This window comes from Rhynchophorus ferrugineus, unplaced genomic scaffold, assembly GCF_030347505.1.
Source record: "Rhynchophorus ferrugineus isolate W39M unplaced genomic scaffold, kcgeb_rfMv2 rfM6, whole genome shotgun sequence".
Taxonomy (NCBI): domain Eukaryota; kingdom Metazoa; phylum Arthropoda; class Insecta; order Coleoptera; family Curculionidae; genus Rhynchophorus; species Rhynchophorus ferrugineus.
The window spans coordinates 42,165,799-42,184,038 of NW_027472585.1; the positions used below are offsets into that span (position 1 = coordinate 42,165,799).

At 31.4% G+C, this 18,240-nt stretch overlaps 3 protein-coding genes across 10 annotated transcripts in view; 2 read left to right on the forward strand and 1 right to left on the reverse strand.

Moving 5' to 3' along the window:
• Positions 1 to 18,240, forward strand: part of DIP2 (disco-interacting protein 2) — a 437,652-nt gene that overhangs the window by 254,607 nt on the left and 164,805 nt on the right. The window lies entirely within an intron of this gene.
• LOC143198278 (uncharacterized) overlaps positions 1 to 18,240 on the forward strand; it is a 127,662-nt gene that overhangs the window by 84,410 nt on the left and 25,012 nt on the right. The gene's annotated exons all lie outside the window — the stretch shown is intronic.
• On the reverse strand, positions 10,653 to 16,111 carry LOC143197919 (uncharacterized). Of its 2 annotated transcripts, none has more exons than XM_076406743.1 (2): positions 15,262 to 16,111; positions 10,653 to 14,901 (listed from the first exon to the last, which is right to left on the reverse strand). In XM_076406743.1, exon 2 carries the CDS (start codon positions 13,152 to 13,154, stop codon positions 12,432 to 12,434), a length of 723 nt encoding a protein of 240 aa, XP_076262858.1. In that variant the 5' UTR covers positions 13,155 to 14,901; positions 15,262 to 16,111; the 3' UTR covers positions 10,653 to 12,431. The 2 variants fall into 2 exon arrangements, with proteins under 2 accessions (XP_076262858.1, XP_076262859.1); XM_076406744.1 differs by having other exon boundaries at positions 10,653 to 14,778; positions 15,140 to 16,095.

The window sequence follows — 18,240 nt, forward strand, 5'->3', positions numbered from 1 at the left end:
GTTTGGTTTTGACGTGCCACCATCGATTGGCCAAGCCGTTTTATCTATTTTGTATTTTCCACATTTCTCTGATCATTATCAGACAGTAAAGCCCTTTGATCTAGTTCAGTAAAGTTATAAGTAAAACTCAACGTATATTAAAAAGAGTGACATTGATGTTAAACCCAAAGTGTCTATCGTAGAATAAGTACTTTGTGAGTTAAAACCGTAGAAAATTAGCATTAAAACAAATAGCTTATTAATATTAATTTACTAGATTACTAGAACAATAAAATAATGAAAAATGAATTTCTTTCTGACCTACGCTGTATTACACTTGCATATTGTAATTAGTTTCATTGTTAAAGGTCAGCTTTCGTCACTTCTACTGATAACAAACACCCATACGTACGTCTAGCTGATACGTGGTGTATATTTCACGGTGGATGGGAAATAATGAACCGAATGGACAATACGTGAAAAATCCTTTCCTATCACACGTTTCCTCTTTGGGCGAGGGTTCACAATTGATCCACTCCATTTTGATAAATTGCATCATTTTTTCTTTTTTATTTATCATGGCTACTCGGGCTATAACGGCCTTTCAGAGGTAATACAGTGATTTATAGCTAGTACATTTGTAAACGGTCGCTCTTGGCTGAAAAATCAACCGGGAATAGGATACTATTAGTGAAAAACGGAAATAAAGCAATGGGGTTTCCATTACAAAGTTTGCATGGATATTAAATGTTGGAATTAATTCGTAGCGTCTTAGAAACGATGGAATATATTGACTACAGTACAATGAGTAGGAATTAGAAAACCTGTCAGATGAAGACTCCAAGGTTGACATAAAGCATTCAATTGTGTTTCGTCCAAGTTCATATAAATCTTCAAAATGCCCATGGCTTTGAGTAATGGCTTACTACAAAGTTGTTGAACATATATTTTCCATACTAAGAGTGTTAATATGGTTTGGCACAACCAACAATCAACAACTAGCCAAAGAATAAAGCAATCAAAGTTGGGGTTATCTTGAAACTTCAAGCGCTTCTGTTAAAGTAAATCAACTACTTCTGTTTATAACGCTTGATATTCACACGTTAGGCCTCCAAAATGAACTCTAATTGAGCTTACGTAAATAAGAGTTTCCTTTGGAAACATGTCCTTCTACGAATGTTCGTCTGAATGCAATTTAAGATTTTTCAAAATGTTTAAAACATTGTTACAAGTTGTTGCGATTTACTGAAATTCGTTCCGAGATCATGGATCAACTTGATAATAAGGTTGGTCTTTATTTGGTCTTTGAAGAGATAATATTCATGTGTTAATTGCTGTTTTTTTCTGTTAAATATAATTATATTTTCACTAAATGGTTAAATGTTATGTGGTGCTCAAATGTTATCCAAGAGTGTATACTCCGTTGTTAACATGAGAATAGAATCTGTAGCGACCTTGAGGCATGTCGAATTTTACGTGGAATAACGGTCAACAAAGTACTCAGAAATATATATAATCCCAGATGTTGAACACAGGCGGGGTGCCAGCAGCGACAACTAGAACACGATATCGACTAGCTGGCAACCCCGAGACGTATCTGGGATGTTATTTAAGGGTATTTCATTCATTCAGTATCTGACCACCGTTCAGTTTAGACGTGCCACCATCGACTGCCCAAGCCTCGTCACCAGGTAACACCGCTGCCATCCGTTTTATCTATTTTGTATTTTTCACATGTTTATGTTACTTCAATAAATAACGGTCACATAATGTAAACACCACCGTTTCATTTCGTTTTACCTCCATTCACCGAGCCATATCATTTACCCTAAAAATCTTTTTCTCATCTCCCTGAATAACTGGTATAAATAATGATTCATATATTATTTGGGTGCATCTACCATGTCTCTTAGAACTTTATTTTACAATTTTTTTGTTTTATTTGTATTACTTTCGGAGTAACATCCCCATCTCTGGATTCTATGGATTCATATCAGTTTTATAGTTTGATTATATAACATAAACTTATTATATACCGATAGCGGCATTTCAAATCTAGTTTATGTATCAAGACTCAAGTTACTATTTGGTATGATCTATCTATTACTATTGCTTTTTTTAAGTGTAATTTGATGATATATAAACTGAATATGCACCTATTTGCCTTGACCAGTTATTTATATTGTCACTCGCCTATTACACTTTTCTGGTTGCTTCTTCGCTATTGTCTCCAACAACAAGTCGCACTATCGTCGGCAGCTATTGATTCTTCATTATCTAAAAAAATAACGCATCCAATATTTCATCTCCAAAGCTGGCCGACCAGATGGTGAAAAGCACATTCATGCTTGATAAAAGAAGGATGAATTGTCAGTAAATATGTATAAATTATTCCAAAATATTACCCCAAATTTTAACAATTTTAACGTTTATAACTACATGAAAGACAACGATGTACTTTGTCCAGGAATTATTGTATCGTAAGTAAACAAATTGTTCATAAATAAATCAAGCATCTTGCTTCTGTGATATTAGAGCATGAAAAAGAGCATCAACAACAAAGAGCTTGTACAAATTGATCAAACCTCTGTAGTCTTCTTTTCTTTTTGGCATTAAGAGAGACAATTTGTAGTGGTATAATGGCAAAATAAAATTTAGGGCTTCCTTATATTTATTTCTCTAACTGTCTCTCGAAATTAATATCTCTAACCCATTAGCAAAATCAAACATTGATCTTTTATTTACATTGCGTCAAAATTAAAAGACCAACACGTCTCTAATTATAACAATAAATAACTTACTAAAAATAGATAATTATTCACAATATATAACAATTAGCGTATTATAATTTTAAATTGTGTTTCCGTGTTAACAATGGTGTTTTTATAATTGCTAATAATAACTCCGATTGTCGATGTGATTAGATCTAATCCAGATAAAAATTATATTTCCAAACATGCACCAGACACCATTATTTAAATATATGTCGAATATTTTATGGTAATTCGAATTTACTTTAAATATAATTGTATTGTCGGTTGCGTACATAACATATTATAAATAATAAGCAGGTAGTATTTCAATGTCAGTGGTTGTCATAAATGTTTTTTTTCTCAATGCCAACTCGAATATTTTGAATGCTCATTTATTTAGTCTTTTTTTTTTTTGTTTAAACGAAGGAATTATTGTGTTAAAACGGTGGTAATTTTAAATATCGTTACCAGATGTAAGACAGAATAACTAGACAAGTAGCTGTGAGCTCAAGTCTTCGAGATCAATATATTTTAAATTAGGTTATAAAAAAATAATTATCACCGCCGGTGACAGATATGCAGGCGCCAGTTCATTTTCGTGGAGGTGTAAAAGGCCAATGACCTGGCCGCCCCAAACAATTGTCAGCAAGCATTGGATATTTCGTAATTTCACTGATTAGTCTAATATGCAGTGAGTGAATGATTGTTGTAAATTTATGGAGAAGAAGGCTTATAAAGTTATTTGTTTATAGTCTATCAAAAATAGTAGTGAAAACAATAGCCCGTGTATAAAGTTGTAGCTAAGTTTTGTGCGTCTTACCCGCCAGAAGCAGCACCAAATGGGATTATTTATTACAAGGGAGTTTAAAAAATAGGATTTTAATAAAATGTTTTATTTAAATGCTGCTCAGGATATTATACACAATTAATAATTATAATTAAAAAATAGCACTATTTGCTGACATAATATCGAGAGTAATTGTTTAGGTTAGGCTTCGTTTTGCTTTCTACACACCTTAATAAATAATGGCAATAAATAAAAATTTTTGGAGGTAAAACAGGTTCCTGGTACCATTAAAGTTGTTCCTGCTTCCAATATTACCACATGTGCACTTAGCTCCATTCTTTTTGAAACACGAAGTTGAAATCATTGATTCGTTTGTTTCAAGCTTTCAAACCTCTTAATTTACTTCGTTTAATAAAGTGTCATGTTTGTACTTACTTCTAATTATATTTGAACATTCTAATGTAGACTAGGCAACTGCTAGTTCCAATGTTGAAATTGTAACTATATTTTTCTTTGATTGATGTACATTTTAATAAAATGCTTACTGTTTAAGTTTGGTATAAGGGTTTAAAGCATAAGATTAAGCAAAAAGATTTGGTCTGATCGATATTCAAAAATTTTAGAGTCATAACAGGTGGGGCAAAAGTCACGCTACTATGTTGATTGCGTGCCATCTTGGTTATATGACGCTAACCTCAGTTTAGCTTGAACCATTGTGTTGTGTGAACGTCCAAATTTTATTATGAATAAATATACACCACAAGGACGAGCAGAAATAGTGACAATATTTATTGAAAATAATCGTCCTATTATTGCCACTCAGCGGAAATTGCGTCAAAAATATCCTAATCATCCAGTGCCTCACAAAACCACAATTTATCGTTTGCATGCGAATTTTCAATAGTACGGTATGATAGCAGGTGGGTCTCATTCTGGAAGACAACGGACGTCTCGTAACGCTGAAAATGTGGTTCTGGTGCGCGATAGTATAGATAATATAGATAATATTACGTGGTTCCCATTTACACATTTCTGCACAGAGTTTAAGGCGATTTATGAAAGCTGATTTACATTGGTTCCATTTGATGTATTTGAGCGAAGTTATAAGTAAAATTCAATGTACATTAAATAGAGTGACATAGATATGGAATGGATTTCATTGACTACCTTGAAAAATGAAGGACCATCAACAGCGATTATTTCATTGTATTATTGGACCGCTTGAAGGACGAAATCGCCGAAAAACGGCCTCATTTGAAAAAAAAAAAGAAGGTACTGCTTCACCAAGAGAATGCACCGTGTCAGAAGTCAGTGTCAGATCTGGCCACCAACGACTATTTCCTGTTCTCAGATCGCGAGGGAATGCTCGCTGGGAAGACATTTTCGTTGAATGAAGAGGCGATCGCCGAAATTAAGGCCTATTTGGAAGCCAATTTTTTGACAATTCGTATTACAAAAATGGTATCGAAAAGTTGGAGGATCTTATTCGATAAGGGATGTTGAATAAAAAAAACTAATTTTGTCAAAATAATGTGTTTCACTCTAGTAGGCTGGGAACTTTTCAATTGACTTGTTAATTCATGAAGAACATCATCAGTTTAAAAACCCCCCCATTCTCCCCCGAATTGGACCATATCCATTTTTAACCATTATCGGAATCATTCGGACGCCCCCCCCCCCCCAGTTCCCCCTCGACGCCCGCGACGTCAAATATTCAAGTTCCTCCAGGTGACTGCTCGACGGGCGGCGTAAATAAATCAAGCCGATGCTGGAGGACTCCGGCTACATGCAAAATCCATTTGACTGACGTTTTGGCGTAGCGAAGATGGAAAGGGGAGGGTGTACGCGCGGCATGAAAACGAGGAAACGGCGGGAGATATTTGGGAACAATCCCGACGTCGCTTTCGATTGATGAACTTGTTCAAATTCGACGAAGACCTTGAGAATGGAAAGGGGGGGGGGTTCTTATTGATGACGAGCGTTCCGTGTCAGGGCGGCTACCGGTTAGTTTGGGCGTTGGAAATTATTTTTACTCGTCCAGTCTCTAAATTTACTGATTTTCTTTCATTTTTAACAAAAATGCTGATGTTATTATCGTTATATTTCCAAATCAGTGAGCAAAATGACCAAGAAATGTTAAATTGAAACATAAATACAAGACATTAAGATATCTTTTGCTACAAGCTACATCTTACTCATTTACTAATCAATAGTAGCGTTTAACTTAATTAAATATAGCTAAATGATAGGCCACTTGTTTCTTATTCGATATGGTAATGTTCAGTTGCAATGCAAGACCTATACCAAGTTGTCAGAATCCTTCAGAATTAACATTAATAATATTTGATTAATATTTCAATAATTATATTTTAATTAGTATTATTTTAAGAAAATCCCCCTTTCTATTGATTGCTGTGGTGTGGAAAGAATAACAAGTCAATTGAAACTGGCTGGACAATTGACTGGAAAAAGGCCTGACACATTGATAGCGCTACTAGAATTAAATCCATATATTTTTTAGTTAGCCCTTACCCTCAAAAGATGCGTGTACCAATTTGAGAGCTGTCGGATCATTAGTTTGAGAATTATAGCATTTTGAGTGAAGCAACTTTTGTTATTGTGAAAAAAATTGATAAAAAGGAATTTTGCGTGTTGATAAAATATTGCCTTTTGAAGGGAAAAAATACAACTGAAACAAATACTTGGCTTGATGCCGAGTTTCCGGACACTGCCCCAGGAAAATCAACCATCAAGGATTGGTATGCTAGAACTTTAAAATATAAATGAGAGAACTGAAAAATATCAGAAAATATTACAACTGGAAAGAAATCATCCCAAAAACAAAAACAGAAAACAGCAAAAAATTAATTTCTTTACAAAAAAATCGTAATTATTTATGTATTTTCGGTGACTAATTACTGTCTTTAAAATAATAATGAATCTTGGAGAAAAGTTCATTTTGATGGAAGTTCCCTCAGGTAGAAAATGTTATAAAGTTTATTAATAAATTAAAATGTACAGATTTATTGTCATTTAAGATTAATTATAGTGCTTATTGTACAATTTTATAAAATAGCTAGATACTGAAGTACATTTGTGTGACCTCCGTATAAAAATTTAGAACTCCTATAACTTAAGAATGTTCAATGTGCTCTCTATTACGTAAATTTCTGTTTATTTAGACTCCGTATATATCGGTATAATCGGTATTATTCTGATTAAATGAATGTCAAAACCTTTCAAACTAAGTGATTTACTAGTCTGTTACGCAGGGTCAAAATTCTCCTCTTAAGCATCTTCTTGATATATTACTCTATATTTACTCACAATCCTCCCCTTTTGATTTAGTTCATAGCCAATTTCTTAAAACTTCATACAGCAAACAACATAACCTTTATTGTCAGCATATCCTATATATTATGCTGGACATATAAATAATTTGGTGGATGCGCCTATATGGTGAATGCACTTGTATATATGGTTGCATAATTAATGAACGCTAGGCATGCTCGTGTCCCCGCCACCTGGACAGGGTGAAGATTCCGCTATCTCTATTCATTGTGTTGTTGTTTAAGCGAGTTGTTTGTAAAGTATAATTACAGAGCGACTCAGTTGAATGCGGTGTTTTAATTGCCCAAAATACCTTCACCAAATCTGTTCTAACAATTGATAATTTGGACAAATTAGTAAAAAAGGTTGTTAGTAAATATAATCATCACCCTCTATATGAACCCATTCAGCGTCGAAATCACCGCGGGCTTTTATTCCATCTTCAGAACTTTTCAGTGCATATTTTCGTCATTAATAAATTTGAAAATTGACATGGTGCCTTAAGTCATTGTACAGTGTCACTGTACCCAAACGTCCAAACAAATAGACCAATCAACATGGAATTTATTTGACCGCAATAAATTATCATCGTTCAAATATCGTTAGAAATTACTATGTTTATCCGTTTTATTAATTAGTCATATTAAACTAATATACGAAAAAAAGTTTAAGGAAAACAATGATCCATGATCGCTAGTTGTCAATTTATCATTTCTAACCTCAATTTATAACAGTTTGTTTAATTTCTCTGGTCCAATAAAAGAAATTTTAAACTAATTATTCTTGATTTGATTGAAGAAATATTATAAATTAGGTATTTTATTATTTATCCGTCCAGTATACTTTCATATACCATATATTTTTCACAGTACGATATAAATAAATAATTCGTATGACAAAATGGCGAAGGTAGTAATGATACTATGCAAACACATTAAAATTCATTATCATATCAATAATTAGCTGAGCTCGCACACTGAAATCGAAACGTTCGCGTAAAACCATCGGTTCAAAAAATATGGGTTTTACTCTGACGGGATGAAATTTAATACATTTAGGGATAATTAGACGGGGAATTATTGAAAACACCCCTTGTTTTAAAAGGGAGCCACTCCCGCATCAATTACACTTAAATTTTTCGAATGAAATATGATGACTGACGGTTAATTTGACGAACATATATTCTCTATTTTTTCTACAATTTTTATTGTTGATACTTAACACAACTATAATGAAATTTACTACGCTCGGCTTGGTTAGGGTAGTGATCAAGGTAATAGATGGAGAATAATTAATGAATGAATAATAAATACGAATCCATTGATACATCTACATTAAACTTGTGTTGCTGACAACTTAAGCTGTATTGTATTGAACAGTCATTATCTATATATCAAATTACAATTTAAAAATATGGTTTTACAACATGTGATCAAGAATTCAAATCTTGCTAGAAATATTTCGAACGTAATAATGTATCCAGTTTGTTACAATATTATTTAGTCTGTATTTTCATTCTTTTATTCAATTTCTAAATTGTTTTGTATATTTATTGATTTTTTTATTACATCTTTATTAGATACGCTTAGTACAATCTTAATCTACAATTAATTTATTACTACTTTTCCTATATACTTGGATTAATTAACAAGCAAGACGAGTGCAAGAAAATACATCAGTATGTATTCCTCAATTATAATTATTTATTAATTATTAACTTATCGCTATAGTTTACACTAATAATACACACTAAATGTTTACACAAGTTCGTATGGTTTTGTTCCTTTCAATCTCCTGACATCCTGCGCACTGTCCAGCAGTCGTATTGCTTCCACGTTAGTATGATTTAGTAATTTTCTTTCGTGTTTCAAGGCGAAATCCTGCACAACTTCGCAAATCCATTTGATTTCCAGGTCATCGTGCAGTTCTTCATTGGTTACATAGCGATAGGCATTGGTAATCAATCGAAGAACCGTTTTGACAGCGCTGTATGACTAACTGATTTGAATTTTTAGTGCAACCCCATATTTGCACCCCATAGGTCCAAATTGGCTTTATAATTGTATTATAGATCAACCTCTTTGATTTTAGATCAAGTTGAGAGTATCTTCCGACTAACCAGTATAGTTGTTTTATTTTGGTTCTAATGTGTTTTGCTTTTTGTCTAACGTGATGCTTCCAATTTAATCTACCGTCAAGATCGATTCCAAGGTATTTTGCTGATTCTGCTTGAGGAATCGGGCATCCAATAGATAATATAATTAAGTTTTTATTATTTCGCCTTAATGCAAAATTAACGTGGACAGATTTGGAGCTATTAAGTTGAATTTTCCAATCTTTTGTCCATTTGTAGATTTTGTTGACTGCCACTTGCACTTTTTCTATTGCCCTAGGCAGAGATATTTATTGATGAATATATTTTTGTTTCAGGTAAGTTAAAACAAAGAAGAATAATTTTATTAAGACATAAAGCACATTGAAAATCACAAGTTCGTGAAGGTAAGAATAGTTTTAAAAAATCATTAGGATCCAGTGTTGGGGTTTAATATTAAAATTCCTATTCCTATTTTCTTCACTGTCATACATTTTTATTTATATATAAACACACTTATGATATATTTAATATAAATTTGCTTACCAACTGAGATTTTTCATTTTTTTATTATTTTTTATCAATTTTTTTTATTATTACCATTGTCACCCATCAAAAATATTGGTAAAAGTCTAATTGTTAGCCTTGGTATTCCATCAATGTATATATATATCAGTCAGACAAATCTATTAATTGTACTGTTATTATAATCATTTCAGAACCTTTAAATCATACTATTTCATGACACATATTTTAGTAATATATTGTTACTAGTCTTTGTCAGTATAATTTCTTTTAACAGCTTATATATTGCCACTTATATGTGACAGTTTCCTTTCCACAAATTTTGTTATGTTTTTATTCCCATATTTCGTATGTTTTAATATGTAAATATTTGTATAGACCATTGGCTCAAATGATTCTTTTTGAGGGTTGAATATACCTCGCCTATGAGGTCTGTTTTTTTAATAATCTCCTGGAACTTATTACAACAATCTGTCCGTGGGCAATACGTATTATTATATAATATAACTATCAGTTTCAGTTATATAATATAACTATTCTGACATGTAGAAGATCGCTTCAGTAAGTGATCTGCTGTACATACTTATAATCTAAATATTATTTCAGATAATATTCTAAAGACTATTGTAACTTATTCTAGAGATTATTATATCTTACTCTATGTGTATTAAGGTGTTCGTATGGTAGTTTGTGTTTGAGCCTACGCACTTTACTGTCATCGGGTACACTTAACTGTTTGGCGAGTGCATTGGGATGCACTAATAATATTTCACAGTGTTCGCACTAACACTCCGAATCACACTCTTTATGGATTCTAAGGGGATATCGGCATGCAGGCATCGACGATGACTTGCAATGTTTTATTCTGAAACATCTGATGTTAGATTTGCTAGTAGTACCCCACGGTTCAATACCATAGGTCCAAATTAGCCTAACTATTGACTTATACAGCAAAACCTTGTTATATAAGGATAATTTAGATTTAGCTGTTTGCGTTTTGTCGCTATATGTTTTTTCCATGTCAAACGTCGGTAAAAATGCATTCCCAGATATTTAACTTTGTGTGGAGTCTATTGAGCCATATGCCATTTGTCATTATAAAGTAAGTTTAAAATAGTAAACCACAGGGTTTGATGAAGTTTATTGATCCAAATATGCGGGCTTATAAATAAACAAAAAGTTTTAAGAATAACTCTTTTATAATATTTCTTCTTTAAAGAGAACAAAACGTAAATCCAGGTAAAGAAATGAAATACCTTCTATGTTCTTTACAAATCTTCCCGTTGTTTTTTTTTTAAGCTTTCGAATTCTGTCCAAAATACGTCAGGACCGAGTGCCGCTCCGTATGAAGACATCTGCGGAATAAAATGTATATGTCTGTACTCGCCTTTTCAGCGCCGACGTTTAATTTAAAGCTTTCAGTTGACGATAATTAGATGTGGGGGGCGGTTTTTTCCTCTCGCCGTACCCTCAATTTAAACGAAACAAAGAAATTTTTAAACTGCGTTATTCGCGTGTTGTTAGCGACCCGTTTTGTTTTTCCAAAACTCATTTTCCGAAATAATTATGTTTCGTAGAAATTAAAAAAGTATTTTCGAACAAAATTATTATGTTTTTCCTTCGTTATAAAACGGTGACATGTTTATTTGCGACTCATTGGATGGTGGAGGAAAGTTCATCAAAACAACAAACATATTGACTTAAGTTGAAGCATTGTGTTTCTCATAGAAGAGCGTTTCTGACTGTAGCTGTTTTTATAACAATACTAAATAGTAACATTAGATAACATTAAGTTAATATGAGTAATAATCACTGTATATATTTTTTGAACATAGTCTAATGCTTTAACAGCGATACATAGATACATACCAATTTGTCATTAGGTTGTGTTGCTTACCTTATTGTTCTGTAAATATCTAAAACATACATAAAAAGGAAATAGTTTAAAAATCTAATAGCAACTCTTATTTGCATTTTTTTAGCAAAATCTTCTGCCAGTTTTATTTTTTAGCATTGCAATTGTATCTATATTTACTACCTGAAATATTTGGTTAGTGTTTTGTACATTTTTTAAAATTATTAGTCCTATTATTGCCAAGCCCAAATAGTACAAAAATATTATTATTATTTTTTAATTATTACATTGTTACCCATCGGCCCTATCTCAGTCTCTGGTGAAATAATGTTTATACACATCACTGCTGTATTTTTTGTTATATGCATCTCACTACACAACACTACACAAGATCAGATGGTTTGATTCTTTTGAGTCTGTGTCCTGTCCTGGTGGTATCCAAAAGCTGTAATACTTCAATATTCTCATGTGAAAGGAGTCTTTCCTCATGCCCCCTTGCAACCTCTTGATTTGTTGACTGACTGTGGGTATCTGAAGGTCTCGATGTAAGTAATCAGTCATATAGTATTTGGGTGCGCCCGCAATAACTCTTTTCTTTTCTTCTTTATATGTTCCTTCCAGCGAAGTTTTGAATCAAGATTCATTCCGAGATATTTAGCGTTGTTGGTATATGGAATGATAATATTATTTAATGTTATTGGTGCTTGTACGGTCTGTTTATAGGTGAACTGCACATTCACAGATTTACTTTCGTTAGTTTTTATTTTCCAAGCTTATGTCCAATTATTTATATTGTCACTTGCCTGTTGTAATTTTCGTGAGGCTTCTTCACTATTGTCTCCGACGGCTATAATCGCAATATCATCAGCAAATGTAGCCAGCATTGGTTCCAGTAGACTTCCTTGCACAATACAAAAACTATAAAATAATTTTGAGTCTTATGCGAATAAAACAAATCCAATTTGTTGCACCTATCGACTTCATACTGATCACTTGGTAGTAGCTAAAATAACATTGTAAATAGATAAATAGGTTTAAACTAAATTGTGTCTACATACTACAATATAAAATTCGTGTAATACATAAGTTAAGCAAGGTTTTCGTTTATTTTTATTTAGTTACTAGCTGAGCCGACAGACTTCGTCCTATCAAAAAGATTTGTAATGTGGCAGTTTTTGTGCCTACGTATTTTAAAAAATTCTCCTGAACAGAACCATCACCCTGGTGATAGGGCGTTGTGAATAAAAAATTTAGATTAGTAACACATCTTAACTTTGGTGACAGAAAATTTTGTTCGCTAAAATAATTATGAGTAACTGCTATAATATATACCTTGAAAGTTGGCATAAAATTTTCCCGAACTACATTTGTTGCCCCAAATGAAGTCATTTGAAAGCCATTGTTATATTGTTGGATATGTGTCAAAAAGTGTATAGAATCTGTTCCTATTCCTGAAACCAATGAGTACAATGGTTCTGGTGGTGGATCCAATGGTATCAATTTCACTTTACCATTTGCGCAACACAATCCATTGGCTTCGTTTTTGTATTTTAATGCCTTACAGTGTGAGCAAACCAAGTTCATAGAACCAATAACAACACATTGGTAGTTACTGTAGTCAATTGACACATCGTAACTGAAAGCAGCTCGACTCAAACTTGCGCGATTATTAGTTGAATGTCGCGCTCGCGCTTCACGCATTTGTGATATCCGAATTCTTTCACGTTCATTTCCGTCGTCACGTTCTTGTGCAGTACGATTAGATCGGTAATTAGCTTGGTTTATAGCATTTCTGGTTCTTCTACCTAAATTGCTTCGTCTTATAGGAGGCATATCAAATATAAATTATTTTTTCACTAATCACGAACTAAACAAACATTAACTAACTAAACACTCTGCACAAAACACGATATACGAATTTGTTTCGTGTATCAGTTGACAAAAGCAAACTCAGTAGATTAGGTAACAGACAACTTTTTTTTTTTAATTTGATATGACTTGAAGTCAAATCCTTTTAAGCCGTACGAATTGTTTTATTTATTTAAAATTTGGATATTAACTGGAACTGATGCATTTTATCTCTCGTGCCGAAACTAATACAAAAGAAACGCGACTTTCGGAACGCGACATTAAACTCCTCCAACTATGTATTCTGTGCTCCAACGCACACATGCACATTGTTTTGATAGATATGATCTTTGACGTTAAGAACACACCTACATTGCTTAGACAACAGTGAGTGCTTGTAATTTAATGAACTTTATACCATAACAATAAAGCTCAAATTGACTACGTTTTAGTTACAAATCATTTGTATGGGAAAAAGAAAAGGGCTATTTTTAGGGTTTTCCAGCAATAATTCTAATTTTTCTCGCCGTAAAAACCATCCTTGAACTTCAACGAACATTTTAAAAAAAGATTTGGCCAAATTGGTCCAGGCGTTGTTGAGTTATGCGCTTACCAACACATTTTGCGATTCATTTTTATATTATAGATTATAACGATAATAATGTACATATTTTATTTTAAAACGTTTATTTTGTGTTAAAGATCTAAGTTTGTTTATTTTTTCCCTTTTAGTGAGTTACTTATTTATTTTATGAAGTCGGTTGAATTTTTTTGTTAAAAATATTTTTGAATATATATAGTAAGTAAATATTCTACCAATTTTCCCAAAAAAGCTTCAATATTTTCAATCTTGGCTGAATTTCAACAGCTATCCTATTTATCATATTTTTATTATTTACCATAAAATATATCTCCTCAGCACTACTTTCAGTAATGTTGTTTTGCCTTTTTATTAGATATTTTGAACATTTGAAATGGAATTCATTGTACCAATTTGTTCAAAGAACCTTAAAATATGCTAGGAAGCCTTTAAAACTTTATTCAAGCGGAAGCTTGAGTACAGCAATAATAATTTAAATCAATTTACCAATATACTTTCAATTGCATTATAAATGAAAAGGCAACAAATAACCCGTCCTAAATATTAAATGGCTTTTCTATTTAATTCATACAATACTGGTTTGTCCCAGATTCTCATTAAGGATCATTATGAAACTTTTACTTCGTATTGTCAAAAATGAAACCGGCCGCTTCTGAAATAAAAAGGATCTCTTTTGAAATACTGCTCATTAAAAAAATATCCTTCAAAAGACGCGGTAATATTTCAAGCACAGTTGAGAATCTAAAGAAGATTATGATTTGGGTTATCGTGCAGCTTTGCATTTTTTTTTTTAAATAATTATAGGAATTCTAGATTTGCAGTAATATATAAAATATTGTTAACAAAAAAAAATTGAACCGACTTCAAAATGTAAATAAGCAACTAAAAATTTTAAAAATAATAAATTTTTTTATTTTTGACACAAAAAAACGTTTTTGAATAAAATATGTACCTAAAAATCGTTGTTATAACTGTGTTGAGTAAACAACTAACACCAAAAAGAGAAAACTAATATATTTTTAACAAAAAAATTGAACCCAGTTCAAAAAATAAACGAGGAATTCACTAAAAATGAAAAAATAGTCAAATTTATATTTTCAACACAAAAACATTTTAAAATAAAATATGTACCTAACAATCGTTGTAATAACTGTGTTGAGTAAATAACTAACACCAAAAAGAGAAAACTAATATATTTTTAACAAAAGAATTGAACCGAGTTCAAAAAATAAACGAGGAATTCACTAAAAATGAAAAAATAGTCAAATTTATATTTTCAACACAAAAAAACATTTTAAAATAAAATATGTATCTAACAATCGTTGTAATAACTGTGTCGAATAAATAACTAACACCAAAAAGAGAAAACTAATATATTTTTAACAAAAGAATTGAACCGACTTCAAAAAATTAATGAGGAATTCCCTAAAAATGAAAAAATAGTCAAATTTATATTTTCAACACAAAAACATTTTAAAATAAAATATGTACATAATTATCGTTGTAATAACTAAATAAAAATAAACCAAAAACTTATTTAACCTATCTACTATACGTATTTTAAATTCTACTATATACACACAATTTAGCTTAATACCTACCTAAACCTATTTATCTTTTTTCAATGTTATTTTAACTATTACCAACTGATTACTTGGAAGTCGTTACGAGCAACAAATTAAATTTGATTTGTTCGTAATTTAATTTTTTGTACATGTCACAAAATTATATTATTTTTGTATTGTTTGAGCTAAACTATTGCGATGCATTTGTATCGCGTCAAAATGCATCCCAACATACTTGGCAAATTAATTTAAGCACAAAATTTTTAATAAACATGATTTTTTTATTATCATAAATTTTTCAATGCATAGTTAACAAAAATAACATGTTTCAGCTAATGAACTGGTAGTTCGATAAAGTACTTTCGAAATTTCTATAAAGGAAAATATATAAATATAATGGAAATAGAATCCTATATGAGTAGTACAGTACATCGATTGATAATTGACTTGTTACCGATCTTAAGCAACAACAGTTTATCAATTCGATTAAACTGCATCGTGTTGTAGTAATTTAAGAACTCTTGAAACCAATTATAGAGAAACTGATTCAGTTTGCTTTCGTCTTGCTTCCTTAACTTGCTAATTGTTCATGCAATTACAGTCAAACATTCTCCAAGCGTTTAGTAACAATGGAGTATTTACCATAGTTAGTTTATGGCTACGGTTCAAGTTTCGTATTGCGGACGGTAAGTTGCCGAATCGACTTGAACTTGAGGATCCTCCATCATGTCAGTCAAGTAGTTAAAGTCATCAACACTATTCAGAACCAAAAAAAACGAAATTATTTATTAAAATAATATTTTAATGATAAAAAATTAATCATTATAAATTGTGTGTATTATTATTTGGAGTACAATTTGAAACTCGTCATTTTAGTCAAGAAAAACGGCTTCTATATCAAGAAAAGCATGATAAAGTCATCTTGCTACATGATGACCAGCCATGTTTGTTACTCAAGAGGTTAAAACTTATACAGAAACGACAAAATGGTTATATTTTTCCTAGCATACATGAATATTCATTGTTATTGTTTGCAAATATAGCAATTAGGCAGTATTTTTTAGATTAATGTTATGTTTACATTATTCTTCGATTAGTTTATATTTTTTATTACTTATTATAGCAAATTAAAATTAACACTACATTTTTTTATTATTTTATTATTTTATTTTTACTTGTTCTTTGTTTTTTGTTGTATTGTTATTTGTATCTTTGTATTATTGTATTTATTTTTAATTTGTATTTTGTTTATGTTAGTCTTTGTCATATAGCTTTCAGTATTTGCTTATATAATAGCAATTTATTGTGTACTGATAATTGTGATTTTCTTCCAATTAGTCAATACATGTTCCTAAATTTCAATTCAATTTCTTTTCTTTTCTTCTTTATATGTTCCTTCCAGCCAAATTTTGCATCAATATTCATTCCGAGATATTTAGCGTTGTTGCTATATGGAATGATTAGATTAGTATTATTCAATGTTATTGGTGTTTTTACGTTCTGATTGTAAGTGAACTGCACATACACAGATTTACTTATATTTATTTATATATATTTACTTATATAGAGTAAAAGCATTGGCCCCAGTACACTTTCTTGTGATACACCTGCTTTAACTCCTTTTATTGTAGAGTAAGCTTCTTGTTTAACTCTAAACATTGTGACTGTAGTGTACGATTTTAGTAGTTTAATGTGTTGTTTTGGTAGCATTTTCTATAGTTTATGAACAAAGCCTTCATGCCAAATCTTATCGAAGTAAGTATATCGCATTATCACATGTTTAGGTATATAGGAATCTGTTCACATAGCATACAAAACTATCGCTAAAATTGGTGAACTAAAGTGTGTGCAACATCCATTTTATTTGTCAGATTTAGCTCTCTCTGACTTGTGGCTCTCAAATTAAGTCATAACAGCTTTTGTAGAGTAGTAATTTGCAGGTTTTCGGAAAGATCGCTACAGTGATTGCATATATCTGTTGAACGATCACTCGAATAAGGACAATGAAGTTTAGGAAATTATATCCAGCTAAAAATCGCTTGTCATTTTCGTTTCGCGAACTTATCAAACACCTAATATGACGAATTATTTTTTATCGTTATGCATACACAATCGTTGGGATTGGAACGCGGGGCCTTAAATTATACAAAATCCACACAACTACCCCTTTTCTATACAAAGCGTTATATAATATAAATTACCGGGAGAGGGACCAGAGAACCAGTAAATTTATGTGTTTCCAGTTTTTAGCCCCGAATCCATTATAAACCCGGGCATTCGGAGCAATCTATTATAATTTGTCGGCCCGATAAATCTTTTTGCTGTCGCTGGAAAACAAATAGCTTCCAGATAAGAAAAACAATGATTCGGAATGGGTCTGGAAACTGGCGAGATCCTCCTGACGATTGGCGTTTCGTTGAAATTAACGTTCGAAGCAACAGCCTCAATGGAAATACTGAATAAACATGTTATTCTAGATGAAAATGTTATTATTATTATTACCGTTGTGAACTATGGAGTCGAATGAGTCACAGTCGATATTAAAAAAAATATTTTAATAAAAAAATTGAACCGATTTCAGAAAATAAATAAACTCACTAAAAAGTAAAAAATAATCACAATTAGATTTTTAACACAGAAAAAAATATTTTTAAAATAAAAATATATGCATAATAATCGTTGATAAAAATAAATAAAAACCTCATTTAGTTACTACAAGTATTTTATATTCTACTATATACATACAATTTAGCTTAATACCTACCTAAACCTATTTATCTATTTACAATATTATTTTAACTACTATTAACTGATCACTTTGAAGTCGGTATCGAGCAACAAATTAGATTTGTTTTAATTTTAAGAACCCAAAAAAACTAAACCTAAACAGTTATATTTATTTAGA